Genomic DNA, 20,288 nt, shown 5'->3' on the forward strand with positions numbered 1-20,288 from the left:
AGAATGCAAGCTGAGCAAGCCACAGGGAACAAGGCAGTATGCAGTGTTCTCCATGGCCTCTGCTTTAGTTCCTGCTTCCATGTTCCTGCTCTGACCTCCCTTATGACAGATTACAAACTACAAACTATAAACTGAAATGAACCCTCGCCTCCTCAAGTTGCTTCTGGTCCTAGTGTTTATCATGGCACAGAAAGCAAACCAGGGCAGTAAGGGAAAGTCTGTATCATTAAAGTGATACTGAAGAAAAAGCATGAATTCAAAAACAAAGTAACTCATAAAGATATATAATTCCGCAAAGGCACATACATAACATTCTTGAAATAGAGTAATTACAGAAGAGATTAGTGGTTGCTACAAGCTATGGGTGAAGACAGGGGTATGAATATAAACAGGTAACATACAAGATGGTGATAAGCACGGCTTACTGACGTATACAAAACTACAATCAAGGCCGGGCGGTGGTGGCGCACGCCTTTAATCCCAGCACTCGGGAGAGGCAGGCGGATCTCTGGGAGTTCGAGACCAGCCTGGTCTACAAGAGCTAGTTCCAAGACAGGCTCCAAAACCACAGAGAAACCCTGTCTCGAAAAAAAAAAAAAAAAAAACCTACAATCAATAAAAATGCAAACATACAACACACATACAAAGTGTATGTAACTCTGGTGATAGCCAATAAGTTAAGGGTGGTTTCATCAATTCTGATACTGTATTATAGCAATGTCAGATGCTAACATTAGGAAAGGTCAAGTGAAGGTTAAATGAGACCTTTATACATTTCTTTAGACCTTCATGTCAATCTAAAATTAGTTCAAAACTAGAAATATAATTAAGATCAGTATTTACTAAGCCAGGTGTGGTGTCCCACTACACCTTTAATTTCAGCACTCTGGAAGCAGAGGGAGGCACATCTCTGTGAACTGGAGGTCAGCCTGGTCTACATAATGAGTTCTAGGACAGCCAGAGATACATTGTGAGACTCCCTCGGGAAACAAAGAGTATTTTTAAAGGACTGTTTCCTGAACAGCTATAACGTATCAAGCACTTTGAATGTCTTTTCTGTTCATTAAGCAGTTCCTGTTCTTCCATAAAACTGGAGTTCAGCATCCACATCAGAAAGCTCCCAGCATCCTGTAATTCCAGTTCTAAGGGACACAACACTTTTTTCTAGCCTCTACAGGCACCCATACACATATGACATTCACTGACACCAATACACACACATATAAATAAAAATAATAAAAATTATCTTAAAGTGTATCCATGTGGTCATTCCGACTACTGCAAGAGAGAGCAGGAAGACACGTATTTAGACTAGGAGTGTAGCTCAGAGGTCGAGTTAGTGCTTAGCTCTGGGTTCATATGCTAGTACCAATAAGTAAGTAAAATAAAAAGATACATCAAATCTTTTTATATGTATTAGTTTTGCTATATTGCTATTTTCATCATTGTTAGGATAAAGAAAAACAAATGATGACATAATTTACAGAAACCACGTTTTTTTTTTATTTGTTTGTTTTGTTCTTTTTTTTTTTTTTGGCTTTTCAAGACAGGGTTTCTCTGTGTAGGTCTCTCCTGGAACTGTAGACCAAGGTGGCTTCAAAATCAGAGATCTGGCCGGGCGATGGTGGCGCACGCCTTTAATCCCAGCACTCGGGAGGCAGAGGCAGGCGGATCTCTGTGAGTTCGAGACCAGCCTGGTCTACAGAGCTAGTTCCAGGACAGGCTCCAAAGCCACAGAGAAACCCTGTCTCGAAAAACCAAAAAAAAAAAATCAGAGATCTGCCTGCCTCTGTCTCCCAAATGCTGGGATTAAAGGTGTGAGCCAGCATCACCAGCTTCAGAATTTTTTTAAAAAAATATTTATTTATAATTTTTTTTAGGTATGAGTGCTTTGTCTGCATGTATGCCTGCATGCCAAAGTAGGGCATCAGATCCCATTATATATGGCTGTGAGCCACTATGTGGTTGCTGAGAATTGAACTCAGGACCTCTGGAAGAGCAGCAAGTGCTCTTGACCAGTCATCTGGTCAAGATGTCATCAGGGTCATCACTCCAGCCCCCACAATTCTTCTTATGAATATTCACACATGATAAATTTTTTGTCTGGTCCCTAAATATCATTTATAAAAGCTTCCACAGGGGGAGGGGGAGGGAAATGGCAGGCGGTGGCGGGGAGGAGGCAGAAATCTTAAACAAATAAATAAAAACTTCCACTGTATTGGAGACAATTGGCTAAAACAAAGCACAAGTACTAAGTCTTCAAATAATTATATTCTCATCCCAAGGGCCCAGTTAATACTTACATTGTCCCCAAATACCTGGACACTTTAATTTCTCTACCTCAGATATCCACATCAAAACCACATTCTACATTCACAAAGCCACAACCATCTAGAAATTAACTAGAAAGGTTAGTTGTGCTGTTAGCTATGCATTAACTCTACTCAGGAATGAATGTCATTCCTCACTAGGTATTTAGAATGCAGTAGGTAAAGCACTAAAATTCCTAATTTTACATCAAGGGCAAACCACAAAATCAGACATGAAAGACTAGTTCTGGAAGGGTAGGAATGCAGCTCAGTTGAATGCTTGCCTAGCATGCACAAAGGCCCCAGGTTTGAACCCTACTACCCTATAATAAGGTACAGTTGCATAGGTCTATAATCCAAGCACTCGGGAGGTGGAAGCATAAGATGTTCCAAATTACCCTCAGCGACAGAGTGAGTTTGAGCTAGCCAGGGCTAGAGACCATGGCTCAAAAAGTAAAAAACAAAACAAGACAAAAGAGGAATTCTGATATAGATTCAAATAGCAAGGACCCGTGTCATTAAAGGAAGGAACATTCGGGGAAAAGCTGATGAGTGACGGGCCAGCCAGAGCAACAGCTTACAAAAACATCATTACTTTATATGATCTTTAGTTTAAAATTCTGAGGTGAAGGGCTGGAGAGATGGCTCAGCGGTTAAGAGCATTGTCTGTTCTTCCAAAGGTCCTGAGTTCAATTCCCAGCAACCACATGGTGGCTCACAACCATCTGTAATGAGGTCTGGTGCCCTCTTCTGGCTTTCAGGCATACATGCAGAAAGAATATTGTATACATAATAAATAAATAAATATTTAAAAAAAAAATTCTGAGGTGAAAAGTCATTCCATTCTATAAATCTTCTCCACAATCCATGGGATGGGTTCTGACCAGGATAACACAATTTTTCTGATGCTGCCATTCATTGTAAAACTGAAATCACTAGGGCTGGAGAGATGGCTCAGAGGTTAAGAGCATTGCTTCCTCCTCCAAAGGTCCTGAGTTCAATTCCCAGCAACCACATGGTGGCTCACAACCATCTGTAATGGGGTCTGGTGCCCTCTTCTGGTCTGCAGGCATACACACAAACCAAATATTGTATGCATAATAAATAAATAAATATTAAAAAAAAAAAAACTGAAATCACTGGTAACCTTAGAAATAAGTGGATGGCAGTGGAGCACTGGGCTGAGCTCCCCAAGTTCAGCCAAGGGTGGGAGGAGTGAGGATACGAGCAAAGAGGTCAAGACCATGATGGGGACAGCACTGAAGCATCTACTAAAGAACCCCACCCTCTCTCTGAGACACCAGAGATCACAATTTACCAGCAATGTCATCTGAAGAATCTTCGTCATGAGGTAGCAATGGTCGCTTATTCCTTTTGCCTTTCTCCGGTAAGTCTTTTGATGGATCTTTTACCCGCATCTGTTATCTACTGAAAAGTTTAAAGAAACATAACAATAATTTTTAAAATTAAATTTTCATGTATTTAATACATATTCAAACTTGACTGGTGTATAAATCAACAGAGGAAAAAATAAACAAGCTAAACAAATCGGGTTAAATAAGTCTTTAAACTAATACAGAGGCCTGAGAGTACAGCTCAGTAGTAGAGCATGCAGGAAACACTGGGCCCCAGACCCAGGACTGCAACACCCACAAAAAGGCCAATACATAAATCACACATTCCAACTACTCTGTTATAGACTGCTGAAATCTCATCCACAATGTGATAGTACTCACAGATGATCCCGAACAAGAGCAGGTGAGAGCGTGAACCTTACATTTATGTGCGGTAGCAAGAAGAAAGGCAAGATAAATAGATCTCTTTAAAATTGAAGTCTAGGCCAGGCGATGGTGGCCCACGCCTTTAATCCCAGCACTTGGGAGGCAGAGGCAGGCGGATCTCTGTGAGTTCGAGACCAGCCTGGTCTACAGAGCTAGTTCCAGGACAGGCTCCAAAGCCACAGAGAAACCCTGTCTCAAACCCCCCCACCCCACCCCCCCAAAAAAGCCAACAAAACAAAAATAAAATTGAAGTCTACACTACCCTTGCTGTACCAAGGATAGACCCTATCTGCCAGCACCTTGGGCTTGCCAGCCTTCAGCACTAACTAATGTTTGTTGTTAAGACACTCAGTGGACAGTAATTTTTTTCCCTGAACTAAGACTAGACCCCCACATTCCTGTATCCATGACGTGTCAGAGGGAATTTTTCATCAAGGAAATACATAGAGCTTCTTATACTGGGCTCTTTCCTTACCCTGTCATCAGTGCTGACAGTGGCAGCTGACAGTAGGCCAGGGAGGGAAACTGTAAACCTAGTAGTCAGGAGCCCCAGTGGCTGCACTACCTAGTGGACTATTGACAGAAAGATTAATTCCTACTAAAAGCTGCCATATTTTCTCTCCAAGTTCTCATTATGAAAATTTTTTTAATCTACAAAAGTTAAAAGAACCATATCATGAGTTCTCAGTGTCTAGATTATACATGTATTACCATTTTGCTATATTTGTTTTCTCTAAATATCAGTAATAGAAACATACAGCTTTTGTTGTTGCTGTTTTGTTTTTCAGTACATGATTTCTCTGTGTAGCTTTGGCTGTCCTAGAATTCAACTCCGTAGACCCGGCTGGCACTAAACTCAGATATCCTCCTGCCTCAGCCTCCAAGGGTACTGGGATTAAGAGTGTGCACCATCTCACCCGGGTAGAAACATACAATTTAAAAAATGTTAAAGAATGAGTATGCCTATGGGTATATGCATGTTGATACAGAGGTCTGCAAAGGGCAGAAGGCATCGGATCCCCTGCATGGAGTTCCAGGCAATTTTGAGTTGCCCAGTGTGGGTGCTGGAAACCAAGCTCTGGTCTTCCTCATGAGTAATACATTCTCTTAAGCACTGTGCCATATCTCCAACACAATATATATGTGATTATTTTTGATAAGTATCTGAAAATAAGTTGTAGAAATAATGAAAATTTGTCCTTAAATACTTAAGCATAGTGTTTTAAAATAAAGAAGTCTCCTACATGACACCACTATCATATGTTATCATATGTAGGAAAAGTTTTCCTAATGTCTTTTAACCTAACATATTCTGATTTCCTTTTCTGATTCAAGTACATGCAACAGGGGATTCGTGGATGAAGATTCAATCATTATTCGTACTTCATATGTTACAGTTCTTTATTCCTTTTTAATACTGCTTTCCTATACGACTTTTTAAAAAAGGGTATGTGTGGAGGGTGGTATATGCAGGTGTCTTATTAACACATCTCAACAAAGGCTTCCTACAGCAGAGCAGGGTAAGGGGGAAAGATTCTAACACAGAGCTGGTTCTTAAAGCCTTGCCTGAAACTCATATTGGCAGACTAAAGAAAATCACATGGTGCAAACAAAAATGTATAGCTCAATAAAAACAATTAAAAAAACCAATCTTCAATAAATGCCCTAACTGGATATTTTTCTGCATTTAAAGAAAACATGGGGTCTACAAGAGCTAGTTCCAGGACAGGCTCCAAAACCACAGAGAAACCCTGTCTCAAAAAATCAAAAAAATAAAAAAAATTAAAAAAAAAAAATAAAACATGGTCACACTGAACTTCAGGCAAGCAACACTACTATTACCCATTTTAGCAGAAGTCAATTCTAGAAGAACACGAAGTCCTCATTTTCTCATGCACACTGGGCCCACCCTTATCCACCACACCTCTCTGTACAACTGCTGGAAACTTACCCATTTCAAACCCTTTTCAATCTCCTGAATGGCCCACTCTCCTACTTCCCCACAATGAGATGGCAAATCTGCTCTTTCTACCTTTAAATTTACAAACCTGCACCTATGAATTTTCCATTATCAAAACTGTGTCTGGAACTGAGGTGCCAGCAGAAGGACTCAAAGGTGTCAGCACACGGCTATAGGTTGTACTCATGGACATTTCAGAGAGCATTTGAACATACACGTAATTAGAATGGACAGGGGAGCTTTACCATAACTTCGACAAGCTCTCTCCCTCTCCTCCTCACGAGGAACAAGCAGCTATAAATTTGAGCTCAGGGGAACGAACCCATTAGATAACAGAAGCCTGGGATCTGTACGGCAATTTTGGCATAAAATATAACGTTAGGCATAGAAAATTTGCTACTACATTAGAACACTCCCAAACTCCAGGTTTCCAGGTGCCAAACAAGGTTGCCATGGTTGCAGGGAGACCGGACCTAGGACAGAAGCCTCAGGCCTGATTGTTAACTCTTCATCATAAATATGTTCTGGCTATTTTGTTATTTCGTGTCGTTTTCTAAACATCAAATGCTACAGCTTTTTCAAAAAATCTATTTATGTATTTTGTGTGTGAGGATGTCCGCATGTACATGTGTTCATGTGTTTCGCTTTGCATCCCTGAAGATCTCTCTTTCACCACGTGGGTCCTGGAGACTCAACCACCAGGCTTGGCAGTCAAAGCCTTTACTGGCCGAACCATCAGCTTCAGGTTTTAACTTAAACAGTACTTGGCACCTGCATTTTGTCTAACACAGGATAAACAGCTAGCATATTTAATATTTTGCTTTTCAACTAGCTACAAGCAACCCATGTCCAAATACTGTTCTTTTAAGTTTTGGGCTGCTATTCTCCAGCATGAGAAGAGGAAACGTAAACATTTTCCTTTTAGATACCCGGGCTCAAAACACTCAAGAACCTTCTCCCAACTACTCTTATCATCACTATCATCCTCCTCCTTTGACACTTGAAACTGGATGGAGGTAAAGTGACTTGCAGAAGTCCGGGAGCCAGAAGTGGACTCAGGTAGGAACGACCCTAACCTAATATTCGGTGTAGCCAGAAAGCCATAGTTAGGCTCTCTTCCTCAGGCCACTGATGCACTCCAAGTTAGCAGAGTGGAATGCTAGGGGACAAGAGATCCCGCGTCAGCGAGAAGACTGAACTTGGCCTGGCTCCCTCCCCGACCCCGGCTCTTTCCGCAGCCACCAGGACTCGGCCCGGTAGCCGCCCGGCGCCCCTGCGAATGTGAACGTGAGGGCACGCGGGAAACCTCTTTTCCTAGGCTGGTCCACCTACAAGGAAGCCTCGCCGCTCAAGCGAAAACACAGCGAAGGCACAAGGATTGCAGTGACCCCAAAGCCTGGGCCCCGACTCACCCCGCCCGCCGGGCCGCAGCTTCCACACACAGGAGCTTCTGCGCCTGCGCGACAGGCACCTCGGAGAAGGCGGGGCCTGCGTCCTGGGTGGAGCCAGGGGCGGGTCTTTGAGTCTAGGTTCTGAGGCTCTGATCCCGGTTGTCCTTCGCGCAGCGAGGAGGTCTGAGTGAACTGGAGTAGGTGTAGGTGTAATGAGGGGGTGACTCCCTGCAGCCGGCTGGTACAATGCCAGCCACAGGCCTAGCTAGGTTCAGGTGCTGGCTTGGGTGAGCTGCTCTGGTCCTTCAGGCCTGTCTCGCTGAGCACCGTTTGGAACAGCCTCCAGTGTCTCATCACCGTTCTGGGAACTCTAAAGAATTAGATAAGTGTTTCAATAACTGTAAAAAAAGCAATGTCTAAATCTAGTCTTCAGCAGAGACACCTCTAGCCAACCCTGCGTGCCTTCTCTACACCGTTAAAAGATTGTAACTAAGAGCCAAAAGCTGACTGCTGGTTAACTTAAAAATTCTAATCCGTTTCTATGGGAAAACTTGCCAAAGGGGCTAGCTATTCATTTACATTGTGTTTATAGAAACCGTGAATTGGACAAATACAATGGAATACAAATATGCAGGTCAAGGTGCTAGGTGTGGGGAGGCATAATTACCTTTTAAGAGATTCTCTTCCAGAGCCGGGCAGTGGTGGCGTACGTCTTTAATCCCAGCACTCGGAAGGCAGAGACAGGCGGATCTCTGTGAGTTCGAGGCCAGCCTGGTCTACAAACGGAGTTCCAGGACAGGCTCCAAAGCTACAGAGAAACCCTGTCTCGAAAAACCAAAAAAAGAAAAAAAAAAAAAGAGAGAGAGAGATTCTCTTCCAGGATGAAAAAAAAAATGTTGCATGAGGTAAAACAGTTTGCATTGTGATATAATTTCAAAGTCAAAATTGTCTGTATAAATACAAAGTTTCGTATGTTAATGTTGAATTTGAAATGGAAGATGAAAAGGTAAGAGCAAATCTAAAGTATTTGCAACTAAATTGCATCAGAATAGGACCTTTTTAAAATATCATATTTTAAGACTCACTTTACAGTTAGACAGAGAAGGGCTGAATTTAAACATGAAAATTTAGATTCTCTTCTTAATAAAAAGAAATTTAAGAATTCTGCAATTAATCACTGAATATTAAAATTTCTCTTACAATTAATGAAGTCCCATGGCTACTGTCTGGTCCGCCAAGAAATTGCTTTTTCCACATCTGGCGTTTAGACAAAGGTCACCATTCCCTCAGCGGCTTGAAGAAAGTGCTTGTTTGCTAAAAAGGGGAGTCATTCTCATCTCTGGCAAGAGGAACAAGTGGCTCTTCAATTAACAGATGACAAAGGTACCTATTAACTTGTCAAGGTCAATGCTAGCCTGTTGGCTCCCTCAGTCCCTGCTCACAAGCCCCTCCCCAGCTCACGAGCATCGTATTCCTGTTTAACACTGGAAATCTTTCCCCTGTCGCTTTTCCTTGCTTTTCTAGGAGACAGCCTTGCAGTTTGGAAAATACCTTTTCCCTTTTCACCCTGGAGTAGCTAGTTTGGTTTCTTTACTACCCCCGTTTCATTCAGCAACCTTGCTATCTAACGGATATGCTTTTAGTCTAATCTCCAGAGACTGCAATCCTCATTCAAAGTTGAATAAAAACCAAGGGTACTTCCTGTCTTTGTTCAATTTTGCAAGAATGCCCTCTTTTCGAGAGTAAGGTTGGAAAGGTGGTCTCTTTCTTTGGGACTCTGAACTTATTTCTAATAAAACACCAAGTCACAAGCAGAGAGAAATGAACACATGGATGCTCGCTTGTTTGTGAACAGCTTGATTTTTTTCCCACTTTTAAATAATGGAGTATTTATTTTATGTGTGTGTATGTATGCTTGAGACTGAGTGCCAAGTGTCTAGGTACGTCTGTAAAGTCAGAAAAGGCCATTGAGTCCCAACATAGATGCTAGGAACTGAACTCTAATCCTTGCTCCCAGCTCACTCATCTCTTTAGCCCTTCCATTTCTCTACTCTTCAAACAGTTCAGAGCCCCCTGTCTAGGGGTTGGTGCCACTCACAGTGGTCTGGATCTTCCTGTATCAATTACTGTAATTAAGGTAGTTCCCCAAGACATACCAACTACCCAATACAATGTAAGCAATCCAACACTGAGACTTCCCAGATGATTCTAAGTTGCATTAAGTCGACAATTAAAGCTAACCATCACACATGTTTTCTCTCATGTGGTGAATCTACAAAAAATGTATATTACAGAGGGCTGGCAAGATGGCCTAGCAGGTAAGGGTGCCTGTCAGTAAGCATGACAAACCTGGGCTCAATCCCCAGAACCCATATAAACGTTTCAAGGTAGAACTGACTGCACAAAGTCGTCCTTTGACCTCCAACATACATGCTGTGGCACATATGTGCTCTTCTACTCTCTCTCTCTCTCTCTCTCTCTCTCTCTCTCTCTCTCTCTCACACACACACACACACACACACACGCAACCCCTCTCAAACCCAAAATTTAAGAGCTTAAACTCTAAGTGATGAGGAAACACCTAGTAGCAGATGATGTCACTGGTGTAGAGTCTGATGCGGTTTATGAATTATTGTATTACTGGATCTAGGGAGATGACTCAGTTGGCAGAGTGCTTGCTACACAGCATGAGGACTTGCGTTCAGAATCTCAGAACCATCTAGAAAGCACCTATAACTCCAGTGCTCGGGTGGGAGCTCAGAGACAGTCTGATCTGAAACTCAGTGGCCAGTCAGTCTAGCCTAATTGTTCCTCTTTTTTTTAAAAAAAATAATTTTTTGTTTATTTAATTTACATATGCGAGTGTTTTCTTGTATGTAAGTCTGTGCACCATGTATTTGCTTGGTACACTCAGAGATTAGAAGAGGTCATTGGATCTCCTGGAACTGGAGTTATAGATTGTTATAAACCACCAGATGGATGTTGGGAATTGAACCCAGGCTCTCTGCGAAAGCAACAAGCACTCTTAACTGCTAAACCATTCTCTAGTCTCCCACCCCTGAAATTGGTCATCTTCAGGTTCAGTGAGATATATTGTCTCAAAAAATAAAGGTGTAATGATTGAAGAAAGACACCTAGCATCAACCTCTGCTCTCTATACACACACATACACACCCTAACTAGTGCACACACCGCATACATATACAGACAACTACACACACACCTAACACACAATAAAAAGTACTAAATTATTGAAAATGGGCTGATTTTAGACAGGGGATGGAGGAACATGCTTTAATCCCAGTTCTTGGGAGACAGAGGCAGGCGGATCTCTGTGAGTTTGAAGCCAGCCTGGTCTACAGAGCAAAGTCCAGGACAGCCATGGATCCAAAGCAACCCTGTTTCAAAAAACAAAACAAAACAAAGACAAAGACAAAGACAAAAAAGAAAATGTACTGATCTCAAAATGTGTATTTAATGAAATGATTCCTTGGGCATACAATTTAATATCAGTTTGAGTTAATATGTTAATTTCTAACTGAATAAATTCCAGTTCAATGCAGCTTTCATGATGTTTGGAGAACTAAACCGAGGAGAAGTTAAGGTAAAACGAGAAGCTTTATGTGGGGAAAAAAATGTCCTAGCCCACCCGACCCAAATATGCCCCGAGTTCTAATCCCTGGAACCTGTAATGCGTTACCTTCCCTGGTATCTTAGTCAGTGCTATTGCTGTGGAGAGACACCATGACCATGGCAATTCTATTAAAGGAAAACATTTAATCAGGGCTGGCTTTCAATTCAAAGTTTAGTCCATTGTCATCATGTCAGGAAGCACGGTGGTGTGCAGGCAGACATGGTTCTGGAGAAGGAGATGAGGGTTCTCCATCAGATCTGCAGGCAGCAGGAAGAGAGAGGCACACCTGGCCTGGTGTAAGCATATGAAACCTCAAAGCCCACCCCCATGACACTTTTCTTGCAACAAGGCATCATTGCCTAAGGCCACTCCCTAAGCATTTAAATATATGATGTTATTCTTATTCAAACTGCCACACCTGGTGAAAGAGACTTTGCAGATATTATCCTGTGTTAACTCTCTGGAAGTGGAGACACTGGTGTGGATTATTTCAGTGGTCTGAATGTAAGGGTCCTTAGAGGAAGAAGAGAGGAGGGCAAATGAAAGGACTTAGAGCAGATGCTAGAGTCAGCCGGAGAGATGTGAAGGTGCTTCGGTACTGGCTCTGAGGATGGATAAAGACCAGGAGCCAAGGGATAAGTCAGCACGAGAAGAAACGAAAACAGGTAAAAGTAAATTAAAATAAAAAGCTTCCCTGTTTTTTTTTTTTAAATACACATATTTGAACACATTGATTTTCTTTAAGCATGGTAACTTCAAAATTGTAAATAATCAATTTCTGCTGATTTAAGTCAGTAAACATATGGCGAGTTGTCAATGTGGCAGTAAGAAGCTAATACTATAAAACTGCCAAAGACCATCTTCGGATAAAGTCAAATATTCACGGTGTGGCAGTACCCGGTTCTGTCGGTGCTGACTGCGGGGCGCTCAAGAGCCTGGACAGCGCCGGTGGTGAGAAGCCAGGAAGGAGGAGGAGGAAGTGGTCAGCAGCACCCGGGGTCCCAGATTGCCCACGGTGATGTTGGCCAGGCGGGTGCTTGGGACCTCACGCAGGGCGGCTCTAGGATCGGTGGAGGCTGCGCTTGGCGGTAAGCTTGATCCCTGAGAAACAAAAACCACCTGATATCGAGTGCCAGGGAGGGGATGACATTGAGCGTGCGCTCGTCTTTAGACTTCCAGTTAATATAAGTGAAGCCCACTAGCTACTCTTGGCACGTAGGTATCTGGTGCCCACTGCAGTTTTTGCTCCTTTTGATCCTCCGGATTCCATGTCTGGAGATGCGCTGATGAACGCAGCGGCAGAGCAAACGTGGCACCAAGGTTATTTATAATGGAAATTAATTATGCAAGTTTGAGTGATGAAGGTCACTTCGCCACCGAAAGGAGCCAGCAAGAAGGCTCCGGAAAGGCTTAATTATAAACCCACCCTTTGAACTTACCATTGTGACCCTACCTACCAGGGGCTAGAGCTCATCTTTTCATGAACCAGACACACACACACACACACACACACACACACACTGAGAGCGGGGGTGGGGGTTAGAACTAGGAAAGTACTCCCTCTCCCATTAATTCTGTAAATTTGGAAGAAGGCAGAAGTGAATGTCGCTATTGACCCAGCTGGGTCTAAAGCTCAATCCAGGGCTTCAGTCCTTCCCAACACTCCTCCACACCCTTTTATTTTATTTTATTATTATTTTAATCAGTCTCTTCTTTAATGTAATATTTTCTTCCAAAGAAGCAGGTTTATGGGCCCAGAAAGCTAGTCTCCCTTGCTCTTTTGTTGCTGCAGATGGACTTTTCTGTGCAAATTGTTACCATTCATGTTTCTGTAGCAAAAGCAGGTAATCAAATCTGCCAGGCCTCCTGCAGGGAATTAGCTCCCCAAGGAGTTCACCATTTGTATGTGGATGGGCGAGATGGAGACAGATACAAGTACACAGAGTGAATCTTGACTTGAACACCCTGCTAGAGGAAGGGGCCTTTGTTTTTTGTTTTTGTTTGTTTTCGAGACAGGGTTTTTCTCTGTAACTTTGGAGTTTGTCCTGGAACACTCTTTGTAGGCCAGACTGGCCTCAAACTCACAGAGACCCACTTGCTTCTGCCCCCTGAGTGCTAGGATTAAAGGTAGGTGCCATCACTGCCTGGCACTTTCCGTATTTTAAAAGGTACACAAATAGTGCATAGCTATATTCTCACTAAAACAAAGCAAACAAAAGAAGAGCAGAGCCACAGATCTCCTTTAAATACTCGAATCCCACTCCTCAGATATGGATGATAATGGCTCTTTTCTCTATGGTTACCCATAGGTAAAAGTTTGTATTATATATGTGTATTGTGTATATACTTCTATATTTTGACTCACATAGGTATTTAGCACTTAAAACCTGCATATTTCCCATAGTGGGAATGTACTACAGTTTACTAACCAATCACTTGTAAAAAATTTAAGTCCCAAATTTTTATTATAAAATTATTTGATAATCATTGTGTAATCTACCCTGTGCACACAAACGGGTATTTTAGTAGAATGGATTAGAAGCAGAATTGTTAAAGGGAAATGTCAAGAAATATTAAATAGATATGAAAGGAGAGTAAATGTTCCCCGTAAAAATGAAGGGAGAGATATTTCTTTCAGAAGGAGCAGTATGGTATAATTATGAAAACATGAATAATGATTAATTGCACTGTGTATACATTAATATTATTTAAATCCAACAGCATATATTCATTAGTTTTCTCAGCGCTGTAACATAATACCAGACAAAAGCAAGTTCAGAAAGGGTTTATTTTGGCTCATGGCTTGAGAAGGGATATATATATATATATATATTCCCCAAACTTAAGACTCAGTCATCTTTTTCTTCAGTGTCAGAACTGTTGAATACGTCTTTGGTTGAACACCAGACCAAGTGGTCAATTTACAAGTAGAGGATATGGTACACAAAACACCTACCGCTTGATGCAAATAAATAGTGTGTAGTGCAGGCTCATGCCGTAAGAGACTTGGGGAAGGTGAGACAAAAGGAAGTACACTGCTGCGCCAGCCAGTGATGACTGAATGGAAGAGCAAGAAAGCCTGACTTTATTACCTACTACCTCACAAGAGAGTATAGCTGAATTATAGGAAGTTAAGTCAGTCTGATGATTACAAGGAAAAAATTATCTTTAATCCAGTTTCAAGAGTTGCTTGCTGTGGGTACATTTTCCATGTTGGGTAAGCAGGGCTAGAACCAAGCTTAACATAATTTATGAAATTACATAGTTTTCTATGTGTTATGGTAAGAAACTAGAAAACTATGCAGCAATCCTCCATGGCTTCTGTTCAGTAACTGCCTCCAGATTCCTGCCCTCAGTTCATGCCTGTAGCTTCCCTCAGTGATGAACTTAGGAGTTATAAGGTGAAACAAACCCTTTCTTCTCCAAGTTACTTTTGGCCAAGGTGTTTTATCACAACAGCAGAAACCCTATGATATGCAAGTTCCTAGCCTTATTTGCAAAGGGAAATAAAGTTAAATTTTGCAGCATGTTGTCATTTGAGTTACGAATGGGATTAGCAAATTATACCCATAACAATTATTAAATGTCTGCTATGTTTCAAAGCTCTTGCTAGCTAAAGGGTTTTGAGGGAATACGAAGTGGCTGAAGGCCAGCTATGAAGCACACAGAGCAAGTTGGCAGGCTGCATTGTGTTGCTCAGTCAGAATGTGTGCACACTGGCAAACGTTTTTTTCTTTTTTTTTTTTTTTTTTTTGGTTTTTCGAGACAGGGTTTCTCTGTGGTTTTTGGAGCCTGTCCTGGAACTAGCTCTGTAGACCAGGCTGGTCTCGAACTCACAGAGATCCGCCTGGCAAACGTTTTTCTGTGCTCTGCTCACAACCCTTTCTCTTCTCAGGTATGTTAGGGCTGAGCCAGGGGCCTCAAATTAGAAGCAAGCACTTTACCACTGAGCTGCCTTCCCTCACAAATAGCTTCTGACACCAAATGTGTAGTTTTTCTACACCAAGCTAATTGAGTGTTAAAATTTAATTCTGAACTAACTACCTAGAGTTACTGATGACACCAGACAAAACTGTGCCAACTTTAGACACCAATCTCAAGTTCATACTTCCCACATTTCTGACCAACGGAATATAAATCAGAATTTCCCATGACCCCTTCTCCATTGTCAATAATTCACTAACGGAACTCAGTTAAGCACTTCTATCAGTTTATTTTCAATGATTTATTAAAGAATACAGATGGAGAACCTGCTGAAGAAGTCATGGTATGAGATCTTGAAGAATCTAGAAGAGTGTTTCCCTCTTCATGGAACTGAGGTGTGGCATGTTCCCAGTGCGTGGATGTGTTAACCCAGTAGATCTCCAAACTCCATAGATGAAAGATTTTAATGGAAGTGTCATAACGGAAGCACTGTTGAAGTGTTGAAGCTAATTCAATCTTCTAGCCTTGCTCCATTGCACAGAAGACCGGGCATGAAAGATCCAAGTTGTTCTCACGGCTTAGTCTTTTGGGCGATCAGTGCTACCCTGAATCTGTCTAGGGCACCAGAGCCAACCTCATTCAAACAAAAAGTATCTTTTCCTCCCACTCCCAGAAGTTCTATGTACTTCCAGGTCATGAACTAGGAACAGAGTATGTATCCAGAGTTTATTAAAGCAAAAAGGTGAACTCAGTTATGTCATCTAACTATAACCTACTTATAGCTGTTAATACCAATGTCACTTAAGTCTGAATTTTTTTTTATAGGTTTGAAGTCAATATGGGGAAGCAGCCAACATTTTTGCTCTGTTCTTTCTAAGGGTGTCACATATAGGGAACTAAAAAACCTGTTGAGCTCCAAAAACATTATGTTAATTGATGTTAGAGATACGTGGGAAGTTCTTGAGCATGGAAAAATACCTGGATCAATCAACATACCATGTAAGTGCTATGTGTTTTAAACAGATCCATTCATATGCTTAATAATTGGTTGTATCCAAAACTTAATTAAACGTGTTACCACTTTCTTCCAGTGGATGAGGTGGGGGAAGCTCTACAGATGAACTCAAGGGATTTCAAAAAGAAGTACAATGAAGTGAAGCCATCCAAATCCGACAGTCTAGTGTTTTCTTGTTTTGCTGGAGTGAGAAGTAAGAAGGCTATGGACACAGCAATATCGCTGGGCTTTAACAGGTGTGAGTGAAGGAAAAACTAGACTGAGCACTGGATCACAATATTATCAGTATATATACAGACATTTCGGGTGCTGGGGCTATTGCCCTGCAGCAGTATAATTGCCTAGGATGTGAAAAAACCCAGATGCAACCTCTGGCATAACAAAAATAAACATCTGTTAGTCTACTTAAGAATCTCTTGGGGAGGGGGCAGGGCTGGAGAGATTTCTCAGTGGTTAAGAGCACTGTCTGCAATTCCAGAGGATCCAGGTTTGACTCCTAGCACCCATTTGACACCTCACAGCTGTCTGTAATTTCAGTTCCAGGAGATCTGATGCCCTTGTCTGTCTTCTTTGGGCATTAGGCATGCATGTGGTGTACAGACACATAGCAGACAAAACAGCTACACACATATGTAACAAAAATTCAAAGTCGATCAGAGCTACATGATATTTGTCTTGGAGCTGGTAATAGAATTCAGTGGTAAACCATGTTCCTCACATGCCCAAGTCCCTGGATTTAATTCCCTACTACTGCAGGGGTAAAACAAATAAACAAACCAAAAAAAAAAAAAACCCAACAACAACAACAAAAAACCCAACCCACCCCCCCCACAAAAAAAATACTGTTAATAAAGGCAGTATAGAGACCAAGGGCATGTGTCTTTCCCACCTACTAAAAACCAACGATTTTGAAAAGCAGTATAGAACTAGATAGTAAGGTGAGTAGCTATTGCAAAGTTCCTCCCGATCTTCTGCTATGAAATATAACCCGAAGCCGGGCGATGGTGGCGCACGCCTTTAATCCCAGCACTCGGGAGGCAGAGGCAGGCGGATCTCTGTGAGTTCGAGACCAGCCTGGTCTACAGAGCTAGTTCCAGGACAGGCTCCAAAGCCACAGAGAAACCCTGTCTCAAAAAACCAAAAAAAAAAAAAAAAAAAAGAAATATAACCCGATTTTGTATGTTTTCAGTGTTCAACACTATGCTGGAGGATGGAAAGAATGGGTAACCTATGAAATTTCCGAGAAGAAACAAGAAAATTGAGCTCTGGAATAAGAGACTCTGTCCTGTGTTCATACATCCAAGGACAGTGGAGGAAGCAAAAGAAATCTCCAGTCTTGGCACCAAAGGATACGCTCGGCAGCTGTTTTCCTCCTCTGTGAACCGAAGACACTGCTCCCCTGAACACTTTCAGAGTCTACTGAGAACTGAGATAATATGAATTGCCATTGACATATACAGATTCTACAGTTAATTTTTAAGTACTTGGTATTCCAAAGGATCAGGTAGCTTGTGTTACCTAATCATGTGCAGTCATGCTATAAGCATGCGTGTTAACAAGCAGTCCTGATGTTAAGCAATAACTAAGCATTGGTTTTAGGCCCATACTTGTAGTTCCAATACTCAGTAGATTGAGATAGGCAGATTGTTGTAAATTTGAGGCCAGGCTATAAATTTGATATTCTGGCCGGGTGATGGTGGCGCACGCCTTTAATCCCAGCACTCGGGGGGCAGAGGCAGGCAGATCTCTGTGAGTTCGAGACCAGCCTGGTCTACAGAGCTAGTTCCAGGACAGGCTCCAAAGCCACAGAGAAACCCTGTCTCGAAAAACCAAAAAAAAAAAAAAATTTGATATTCTGTTACAAAAGAAAAGGAAAGAAAAGGATCTGGGGTCCAGAGAAGTAAACTCTGAACAAGAAAACACATTCACAGCGTCTGAAGACTCAGGACAACATGTGGCCAGAATCGAAACAATGTAACTAATTTTAAAACTTAAGATCAATGTGAGGATAAAAGTTGCATGGGTTATGACTGTGGAAGGCAAACGAACCTGGAAGAGGTCAGGAAATTTTGTAGGCTAGTAGAGATTGTCATGGTATGACTAAATTGTCAGGAGTATGCATGTCAAACCCCATCAAAACAAACACAAAGACATGGTATTACAAGAAACATACCTCAATTTGAAAACTGACTAAAAACAAGTATTTATACCATTTTGACTCCTTCTAGCGTGCATGTATGTCTTTAGAATGTTAAATTATAGGCTTGCCGGGCGCACGCCTTTAATCCCAGTACTTGGGAGGCAGAGGTAGGCGGATCTCTGTGAGTTCGAGACCAGCCTGGTCTACAAGAGCTAGTTCCAGGACAGGCTCCAAAACCACAGAGAAACCTTGTCTCAAAAAAACAAAAAAACAAAAAAAAAAAAGAAAAAGAAAAAGAAATAAATAAATTATAGGCTTGTTAGTGTGCTGGCATAATAGTAACAAAGTAAACCTGTGTTTTCCTTTTTTTAAGATTTGTTTGTTATGCAGATGAAAGGTTTTCCCTCTTAAGGGACTACTTCCTACTTCTACTGATACAACACACTCAGGAGGTGGAGGCAGGCGGATCTCTGTGAGTTCGAGACCAGCCTGGTCTACAAGAGCTAGTTCCAGGACAGGCTCCAAAACCACAGAGAAACCCTGTCTCGAAAAACCAAAAAAAAAAGAAAAAGAAAAAAGAAAAACCAACCAAACAAACAAACAAAAAACTCCACTGTCCCTGGCATTCCCAGTCTGCCAGACAAGTGTAAAGAATAAAGGGGACTTAAGTTATTATCCTTAGCCCTTAGGGATTGGCCCCATAGATGCCTTGTAAAGCAGGCGTGTCCATTGAAGTAACCTGTTCTGTAGGGGCTGAGTCCTGCTCCAGCCCCTACCTAGGGTTCCAAAGATAAAACGCTTCTCAGGAGCGGAGGGGGTAAAAGATCTCTATAACCTCACACACATTCTGAGGGCCATGCTCTTTATTGTTCTGTGTTTACCGTAATAATCCAGTCCTACTTCTAATCCCTCCTAGCTTTTCTCTTCTTTTCCCACACTCTTACCCTCTTACATTTCTAATTTCTGCCGGCTACTGCCTCTTTAGTCTTGCCTCTTAAAATCTCTTTCCCCGGAGGCTTTGAAGCAAAAAAGAGTTAGAGTTAGCTTTTCATTGTGGTAAGGGCAGGGCCATTACCATGGCAACACAAGGGGCCAAGGTTACAGAAGTGAGACTGACCAGAGGGCGGGAGTACAGTGAGATAAGCTTTGAGACTTGGGTCTTTGGCAAACAAAGAATAGGCTTGCTTTAAGGCCAATGGGAGGTTAGCTTGCTTTCCTGTCTGCTGGCAGAGGGAATCCAGGACACTCTTGTTCTCTATCTGATAAGCCGTAATTCTTGTCCGTGTGCGTCTGTGAATGTCTCAAATGAGGTCTCTTTGCATTGATCAACTGTCTGCCAAGGAAGATAATTGCAGGAGGGCAGACTTCTAAGTTTATTTTAAAAACCAAACCAAACCCAAAACAAAACAAAACAAAAAACCAAAGAAACCTGGCTGAGAGAATAAGAGTAGTTGACTGATCACTTTCTTGCCAGAACCATGCACCGCTGGGAAGTTATCCAATGTACCAATGCATAGGAGGAATTGTGCCCAGTAATTGATGAATACCCTGCTGGGGTTTTCGGGATGAATCCCACCATAGAGAGGGGAGCGCTATAGCTTCAAGGGGAACTTAGAGCAAGGCAGCAGCTATTCATAAAGCAAATACTCCCACTGCCTGTGTGTCAGTCTCCTCCATCGGAATGTGATCCTGGTGGGTTAGTTTTGTGATTTTGTCAGCTCAGTTCTCACTGCATAATCCTAGGACCGCAGCAAGTCCCAGCAAGTTCTTTCGGAACATAAACAAGCAGGCCTAGGTATGAGACACAGGACAGTCCCAGTACTATTCTGGGAACCACGTTCTGGTAAAGACAATCAGAGATGCCTCAATTGGGAAGCTTCTTAGTCTGCAATCTTCATCTGTTCCATGGAACTATTATGGTGTCAAGAGGCCTCGAAATGTAAAGATACAACATGATTTGATGCCTTAATTTTTAAAAGTAGTTGTTTTACCTCAATCATGGGAGATCACTTTATTTTTTAATTTTTTATTTTTTTTGGTTTTTCGAGACAGGGTTTCTCTGTGGTTTTGGAGCCTGTCCTGGAGAGATCTGGTGCCCTCTTCTGGCCAGCAAGCATACAGACAGAACAATGTA

At 42.0% G+C, this 20,288-nt stretch overlaps 2 protein-coding genes across 4 annotated transcripts in view; one reads left to right on the top strand and one right to left on the bottom strand.

Moving 5' to 3' along the window:
- Nucleotides 1-7,502, bottom strand: part of Usp45 (ubiquitin specific peptidase 45) — a 64,220-nt gene extending 56,718 nt beyond the window's left edge. For all 3 annotated transcript variants that reach the window (XM_057790892.1, XM_057790891.1, XM_057790893.1), the window contains exons 1-2: nt 7,463-7,502; nt 3,628-3,737 (exon numbers count right to left, since the gene is read on the bottom strand). In XM_057790892.1, coding sequence (XP_057646875.1) covers nt 3,628-3,727 — 100 coding nt within the window. In that variant the 5' untranslated portion in view covers nt 3,728-3,737; nt 7,463-7,502. The remainder of the gene's footprint in view (nt 1-3,627; nt 3,738-7,462) is intronic.
- Nucleotides 7,503-12,033: 4,531 nt separating this feature from the next.
- On the top strand, nt 12,034-18,709 carry Tstd3 (thiosulfate sulfurtransferase like domain containing 3). The gene is made up of 4 exons (XM_057790623.1): nt 12,034-12,163; nt 15,825-15,998; nt 16,091-16,250; nt 17,204-18,709. The coding sequence occupies exons 1-4, from the start codon at nt 12,094-12,096 to the stop codon at nt 17,274-17,276; spliced, it is 477 nt and encodes a 158-aa protein (XP_057646606.1). The 5' UTR covers nt 12,034-12,093; the 3' UTR covers nt 17,277-18,709.
- The last annotated feature ends 1,579 nt before the right edge of the window (nt 18,710-20,288 follow it).

Source organism: Chionomys nivalis, chromosome 16 (genome assembly GCF_950005125.1).
Source record: "Chionomys nivalis chromosome 16, mChiNiv1.1, whole genome shotgun sequence".
Classification (NCBI taxonomy): Eukaryota; Metazoa; Chordata; class Mammalia; order Rodentia; family Cricetidae; genus Chionomys; species Chionomys nivalis.

Excerpts from the sequence above, each read along its gene's own strand:
- Tstd3 (XM_057790623.1), top strand. The coding sequence starts at position 12,094 with ATGTTGGCCAGGCGGGTGCTTGGGACCTCACGCAGGGCGGCTCTAGGA. Across the intron at positions 15,999-16,090 it reads TGGATCAATCAACATACCAT|TGGATGAGGTGGGGGAAGCT; the intron begins GTAAGTGCTATG and ends ACTTTCTTCCAG. Across the intron at positions 16,251-17,203 it reads ATATCGCTGGGCTTTAACAG|TGTTCAACACTATGCTGGAG; the intron begins GTGTGAGTGAAG and ends GTATGTTTTCAG.